Raw genomic sequence first — 8,073 nt, forward strand, 5'->3', positions numbered from 1 at the left:
CTTCTACCAGCACAATATTATGAGCCAGTAATTATTACTGGCGCATAATGGTTCTTTACCGGAGTAATGGTATATTTCGGAAACTTATTTTGCCGACTCTACTTCAAACGGCACTATGTTAAAAAACGGTAAGAATTTTGATATTGTCTCATATATGCATCGGAAAACTATGTCTTGTGTGCCGGTATAAATTCAATTAGGTGTAGTTTGGTTGCACAAGAAGGAGAAGAAATCCTCCTTTGTGTTTGTCTTCCTTGATTTGACCGAATTTTTAAATATTCACCATTTTTTCATGTCCGTAAAGCATTTGTTAATATTATTGGCTAAATTATTCAATATCATATCTTTTATTTACTATGAACACTTTAAAATTGCATGTCATCAAGATGCACCAATGAAGTTCTATGCAAAAAATGGACGCTCTTAATTTTTATCAATTAGTTTTAACACCATGAATCAGTTGTCGGTCTCATTATGTCTTTGCTTAAAATAGAGCCGGTGAAAAAACATTATGTCGGTAAAATATTAGACAAAGTTAAAGCTTCTAGGCTAGTTCTTGGGGACAAAGAAGAAGAACTTATATAACACCACCACAAGTTGAAGAATGTTCTTAGGCAGGGCTGCCCCAGGGTAAACCAACAAGCCTATGGGTTAGGGAAAAAATCATTAAATCTAAAGTCCATTAAATCTAAAGTCCACCTATTAGATAAAAACATTTTTTTTTTCTAATTTATTATTTAAATGATTTATAAATAATTTATCTATAGGTGAATCAACTTATAAATGTGAAATATTTGTTAAAATATTTTTTTTAACATGTCTAGGGCAACTAATAGTCAGGGCCAGCAACACTGTGCTTAGGAAGAGCACATATATAGCCGTTCTATTATTCCCTGAAAACTAATGTCACAAATTTGAAATCAGTATCAATCAAAGATAACAAGTGTTATAATTAACAAATAAAAGTCTTTCTTCAAATCTCTTTTTAAAGGATAAAAAATAGCATTATTTCATTATCTTTGTGAAGTACGTAAAAAGTTTTTTAAAATCAGTAAAAAAAAAATCGGTACAAGTCATAACAGTATGTATTATAATTTATTCAGTTACAAACTCAACAAATATAATAAAATCGCAAACACTTGTGATTTATAAAGATAAATGCGACTCTGCACAAATAACAAAACATCAATCAACACATAAAAAATAGGATTGTTGAGCCGGGAGAGTCGTCATTGACTTTCTTATAGGCTCGTCAACTTGTTTTTAGGTGTAGTTAACTTCTTTATGCATTTTGCACAGATCTCTTTCCGCACACAATTTTCTTTTTCTTTCCGTCTTTTCTCAATCTTTTTGATTTGTTTAATTTGTTGGTCGGCTAACTTTTTCAAGTGTTAGAATTGAACTCCATGACCAAGGTTCTCAAATTGTCTGGCCTCAACCATCCGCATCATCCATTCTTGAGTTTCAGGTAATTGAAACCTACAGTTGAAATGAGTCACTAATATGAGAATCAACTGTTATAAACCGTTGCTAATAATAAAACCAGTTGTTAAAAGCGTTAGTAAAAACTCTCATATAGAACCTAAATCCTTCTTACATGTGCCATTAAAAGTTACCATCACAATTTTATCTGAAATAACAAAAATAAAAAATAAAAATATGCAAATCTATCTATTTATGGGGTAGTATTCAAATATTCATCATTAATTTGGAATAAAAGAAAAGGAAGAGGGGACCCTAAATATTCCAAAGCTATACTTTCAAGGAGTTCACCTAGCTCCATAACTATACCTTTTAGAACAAGATTCATCTAATCATATCATCAACTTAGTTTGGACATCACACAAATTTCTTTTATTGCTCATCTTATATATATATATATATATATATATATATATATATATATATATATATATATAGTGCCACCAATCTAAAATAATAAAAAATAAGTTACAGTAAAAAATCAAAACAGACAAATGAAATACCGTAACTTCATATTTACGTGAACTATGAAGCTTGGAAGAAAGGAAAACAGATTTCAGCACAAAGAAAATTATGGTTAGTATCGATCTTGAGCTCTTTTGACATGCATGTATTGATTATGTTTTTATCTTTTGTTTTGCTTTTTTTTTTAAGTTTTATATGTAAAAAAATAATGTCACAACTTGGTTTATATTGTTGAATATTTTCCTTTCTTATTCTTGTAATTTTTACGAGACCGGGATGAATGAAAAAACGTCTTACTTTTTAAAAAAAAATATCATAAAGTTACTATTATTAATTTGATATTTATTGATGAGAAAAGAGAAAAACTAATGAAGTTTTTGGGTAGTTGTGAAGTTTAGATTGAAACGGCTATATGGAAAAAGTACTATTTAGGCTATCATTTCGATTATTTTTTTAATGCACTAACTAGTTGGAGAGAAATCGTGAAAACTTTAATGATCGTAGTCGTCCGATACCTATTATTTATAATATTATTATTATGACTATTTGTAATTTTCGTTTTGGAAAGTCATGCAGTAAAAACAGTCGGGGAGTTATTCGTCCTTTTTGAGGATCTAGGAGCTCGATAAGTTGTTAGGTAACGTTTTTTTTTTAATTAATATTTTGTCGTTGTGTGATTAAACGATTCTTATAAATTTTAATATAAATGGTTCATTTAAAAGAAAATTATGTATAAGGAAATCAAATATGAAGTAATGTAATAAAGGGTTAATCGGTCCAAACTTTGACTTAATTTGGAGTTGATTTATACACACTATTATTTTTCAAAAACATTTAGCACACCATTTAAAAAAATATATATGTTTGTCATTGAAAAGTGGAAGTATAATATGATTTGTATTTGGATCCCAAAATCTCAAAATCTGAAATGCTTGAAACAATCTACAAAACTGTAAGAAAATAAGAACACAAAAGACAGATTTCGAACCGAAAAACAAATTCGTACATATTTAATTTTATTCTAATTTGGTTTGGTTTTCAAATAAACTTAAAAAAATAAAAATTCAAAGAACTCGAAAATTGAAACTCAAATAACTCGAAAATAGAACCGATAAACACTCTAGATATTGTGGGCTAATAAAGTCAATAATTACATACAAGTATTATAATTGTTTCCTAAATTTAACAAAAACAAACAACATATATATAAAAAGTATGGCATAAAAAATGAAGTCATAAACACTAAAAATCGATATCCATCTGTCTCATAGTGCTCAAATTTATCTTACTGCAATTAAGTCTATGTTTCTTTTTCAAATTTGAAATTATTATTATTCACCTATTCTGGCGCTCCTCTAAGAATTATCATTTCAATTATGTTGAGCTCTACTCTGTTCATATTAGTATATTTTCCGAATTCTTTATTAGATCCCTCCATGGGAGATTGGCCTTCCTAATCAAGCGAAAATTCACTCATTTTGTGTGCTTTCTAATGTACGTGGAGTATGTTGGCCCAGGAAAAGAATCACTCACAAAACTTTGAGAAATTTTTATAAAATTTTAAAAAAACAATTACAAGAGTTGTTTTCTCTCTTTTATTTTTCTTACTCTAATATGAGAGTAACATACAATTTATTTATACTTAAATAAAAAAAAATCTTAATTTTCTAGTTTAATAAAATTTATTGAAAATATTCTATTTTCCTCATTATTGCAAATATTTTGTTTTCTTCATCATGGCAAATTTGCCGTTTTCCTCATTAATGCAGATCTTCCATTTATTTGTAAACGTTGTAACAGCCAGGAGTAATACAACATTCCCCTCCTTAGTCCTGGCGTGGTTCGAGATCACGAACACCGATCAGGTGTCGCATCATCACCAATTTTGATGCTGGCAAAGCTTTCGTAAGTATGTCGGCCTTTTGTTCATTTGTTCGAACAAACTCTACTTTGATTTGACTTCCTTCAACACACTCTCGAATGAAATGATATTTCGTGTGGATGTGTTTGCTACGACCATGAAAAACTGGGTTTTTCATGAGTGCAAGTGCAGACTTGTTGTCAACGTAGAGCTTCACTACCTTAGGTTTCGAACCACTTAGTTCAAACAACAATGATTTCAACCAAAGTGTTTGACACGTTGCCGCTGCTGCAGCCATGAACTCTGCTTCACATGAGGATAATGCCACTGTTTTATGTTTCTGGGAGTTCCACGAAACAAGACTATCGTTAATGTAGAACGCCATGCCCCCCGTACTTTTCTGGTCATCTAGGTCACCTGCGAGATCACTATCAGAGTAACCCACTATTTCCTCATCGCCGCCTCCTTTTCGAAACACTAGACCTAAGTGTATAGTACCTTGAAGGTATCGACGCACCTGCTTCACTACCTTGTGATGTATCTCAGTTGGCCTCTCCATGAATCTACTGACAACACCAACAGCATAAGAAAGATCTGGCCTTGTATGAAGGAGATATCGCAGACAATCAATGACTCTTCGATATTCAGTTGCATCAATCGGTTATCCTTCAGGATCTTTATAGAGTTGAGCCCTATGCTCCATTGGTGCCTTTGTTGAGTTACAATCAAGCATTCCAAATTGGTTCAGCACCTTTTTGGAATATATTGTCTGCTTGATCGAGACACCTCCTTCGAACTGATCTACTTCGATTCCAAGGTAGTATGAAAGCAATCTGAGATAACTCATCTCGAACTCCCCCATTATCTGCTTCTTGAAAAGTTTGACACCCTTTGGATCTCCACCTGTTAAAATAAGATCATCCACGTAAATACCAATAATAATTCGGGTATTAGCGTTGCCTCTTGTGTACACCGCTTGCTCCTGTGTACACTTTTCAAAGCCCATTTTCTTCAAACTTTTGTCAAACTTTAGATTCCACGCACGAGGAGCTTGCCTTAGGCCATACAATGCCTTTTTTAATTTAAGCACCATATTCTCCTTCCCTGTTGCCTTGAATCCTTCCGGTTGAGTTACGTACACTTCCTCTTTCAGTTCTCCATTGAGAAAAGTTGATTTTACATCGAGATGATATATTTTCCAACCACAAAAGGCTGTCAAGGCAAGAATGACTCGAATTGTGTCCATTCGAGCAACTGGAGCGAAGGTTTCTTCGAAGCCAATGCCTTGTCGTTGCACATATCCCTTTGCAACTAAACGAGCTTTGTGTTGGATCACCTCACTATCTGAGTTTTTCTTGAGATTAAATACCCATTTGAGTCCAATTACCTTGTGTCCGACTGGCAATGGGACGAGAGACCACGTCTCATTCTTATCGATGGCTTCAATTTCTTTAGTCATTGCTTCTTCCCATTGTGGTTGTCCAGCCGCTTCATTGTAGCAAGAAGGTTCCTCCGTCTGTGCTAACATCAAGTCTTCAAAATCAAGTGTCACTCGAGGTGCTTCTTCCAAGATATCGATCATGTTCTTGTATCAAACAGGTCCTTCATCACTCCCAATGTGTCCACCTGACCATGGAGTGGGTAAACCATCGCCTTGGTTTGTTTGTTCAGTCACTTGCTCGAGTTGTGGAGGATTCGAGACAGCCTCTTGGAACATTTTTGAAGTATATTGTCCTCTTGTCGATCCACTCTCAAATGGGATCGTTCGAATTCCAACATGCTCGTGATTAACCTCTTCGTAAACTTTGAAGGGTTGATCACTCTTTTCATTTTTCCAATCCCATTTTGAACTTTCTTCGAACACAACGTCACGACTCACATGGATCTTGTCATTTTGTGGTTCGAGCAACCTGTGTGCCTTACTTCCTTCTTCAACACCTAAATAGACAAACGACTGACTTCTGTCGTCTAACTTTTTTAGATGAGGAGTGGTCACCTTGGCATGCGCAGTACACCCAAAAACACGAAGGTGCACTAGGTGTAGCTTCATTCCAGTCCACATCTCAAATGCAGTTTTGTCTCAAACAGCTTTGGTTGGAACCCGGTTGAGAAGATAGACTGCATGACGAACTACCTCCCCCAATACTTGCTCGGGACTGCCATGCTTTTGAGCAACGACCTAGCCATGGCCATCACTGTTCGATTACGCCTCTCCACCACACCATTTTGTTGAGGAGAGTATGGTGCTGTGAATTGTTGCTCTATCCCTACTTCTTCACACATCTATCTAAATTCCCTCGAGAAGAATTCACCGCCTCTATCTGAACGAAGGACTTTGATTCGAAGTCCGGTCACATTCTCGACCAATTGCTTCGTCTTCTTAAACGAAGAGCATGCTTCGTCCTTTGTTTTCAACATATGGAGCCACATCCACCTGGAATTATCATCAACAATCAGCATGAAGTATCGATTTCCTCCTAGGGTTGATGGCGTGATTGGCCCACACAAGTCAATGTGCAACAATTCGAGTGGCTTTTCGCTCGAAACTTGGCTTTTAACGCAAACGGCTGTCTCCTTTGTTTTGCAACTAGGCATGTTCGACAAAGTTGTTTTGGAGGAGAAATTTTTGGAACACCAGCAGCCATTCCCTTATTTATGAGGGACTTTAGTGCTAAAAGGCAAACCGTTTTTGCTAATTTCAAGAAAATTTGATATAGTCGATTATGCGTTTGTCTCACTTTCATGATAAAGCATGAAGGGTTCTTAAAAAAGACTTCAAGCTCTCTTCTTCGTCCATCACCACCCTGTGACCTGTCTCGGTAAGTTGCCCGAGACTCACTAGATTACTTTTTAAAGAAGGAATGAAAAAACTCCCTCGGGAAGCCATTGGTCGCCATTTTGCATTCGAACATGATAGAACCTTTACCACAAATTTGTACCGTGGAACCATCTCCGAACTTCACCTTTCCAGTGAATGCCTCATCTAGTTCAAAGAACTTCTCTTTATCGCCAGATTGCTAGCGCCATTGTCCAAGAACCAAGCATCTCTTGATGTCTCATCGTTCTTAGCTTCTAGAATTTCTGGAGTCAGCTTCATTTCATTCAGCATGACAACATTGATTGGCGGAATCTCCTCCGAGATTGCCATAAGTAATGCTGGTTCGACGTTGTCTACGTGGGTAAGGTGTGATACCTCGTTCTTCTTTTCTCGACATTGTGTTGAGTAATGTGCCATCTCGTTGCAATTAAAACAACGAATGTGACTCTTGTCTCGAGGATCTCCTCGACCACCTGAACCACCTTCTTTGTCTTTTCGAGACGGTGCTCCTCGGCCTCCTCTCCCTTGGCCTCTATCTTGGATTCTACCTCCTTGACCACGTGTCCCACTATCCGTGGAATCCTTTTTTCACTAGTTCAACGAGTCTTCCTCGTCTTATTTCAACTGTGCCTTCCACTCCTCCTAAGTGAGTAGCACTTGTCCTTAGTTTCCTCCAAAGTTTGTGCTTTTCTTGCGCGTACGCTCCTCGAAGACCTTCAGCCTTCCAACAGCTTCCTCAAATGTTAACGTCTCGAGGTTGTAAAACTGCTCGATGCCGGCTACCACACTGATAAACCTTTCTGGCACGGTGTCGAAGAGTTTCTTTACTATCGCAATATCATTTAGTGTTTCTCCAAGGCTTGAGTACCTGACTGATATAGATGTGAGTTGACCATCATATTGATCGAGCGACTCACTGTCGTTCATATGCATCCTATCAAACTCACTCTTCAATGTCTGCAATCGTGCATTCTTCACTCGGTCTGCACCGACGAACCTCGTCTTGAGACAATCCCACACTTCCTTCGCCGTTTTCTTATTTGCCACCTGCATTAGAAGATCCTCTGGAAGTGCTTGTAGAAGATGTGACCTCTCCTTCTTATCAAGTCGGACATCAATCTCTGTTCCTTCTACTGACTCGAATTCCTCCCATACTCCTTGGTCCTCCATCATAGCCTGTACACGAATCACCTAACTGATGTAGTTCGTGTGTGTTAGATGCGGATAGTGGAATATGTCATTGTTTTGCTGCACCCCTGATGATCCTGCACCCTTCGACATTTGATCCCATTGGATGATTTTTGGCATTCACATGATGCTCTGATACCAAATGTTGGCCTATGAAGAGAATCACTCACAAAAACTTTGAGAAATTTCTATAAAATCTTAAAAAAACAATTACAAGAGTTGTTATCTCTCTCTTATTTTTCTTACTCTAATGAGAGTA

The 8,073-nt window shown here is 36.4% G+C and overlaps 1 protein-coding gene across 1 annotated transcript; it reads right to left on the reverse strand.

The window, feature by feature from the left end:
* Positions 1-6,791: 6,791 nt before the first annotated feature.
* On the reverse strand, positions 6,792-7,796 carry LOC124917647. The gene is made up of 2 exons (XM_047458033.1): positions 7,328-7,796; positions 6,792-7,177 (listed from the first exon to the last, which is right to left on the reverse strand). The coding sequence occupies exons 1-2, from the start codon at positions 7,794-7,796 to the stop codon at positions 6,792-6,794; spliced, it is 855 nt and encodes a 284-aa protein (XP_047313989.1).
* Positions 7,797-8,073: the final 277 nt, after the last annotated feature.

This window comes from Impatiens glandulifera, unplaced genomic scaffold, assembly GCF_907164915.1.
Source record: "Impatiens glandulifera unplaced genomic scaffold, dImpGla2.1, whole genome shotgun sequence".
In the NCBI taxonomy this organism is placed as follows: domain Eukaryota; kingdom Viridiplantae; phylum Streptophyta; class Magnoliopsida; order Ericales; family Balsaminaceae; genus Impatiens; species Impatiens glandulifera.

Bases quoted from the DNA above. Each gene is read 5' to 3' on its own strand.
- LOC124917647 (XM_047458033.1), bottom strand. From the start codon at position 7,796: ATGGAGGACCAAGGAGTATGGGAGGAATTCGAGTCAGTAGAAGGAACA. The intron at 7,178-7,327 runs GTACGCGCAAGA...CACGTGGTCAAG, and splicing joins GCTGAAGGTCTTCGAGGAGC to GAGGTAGAATCCAAGATAGA.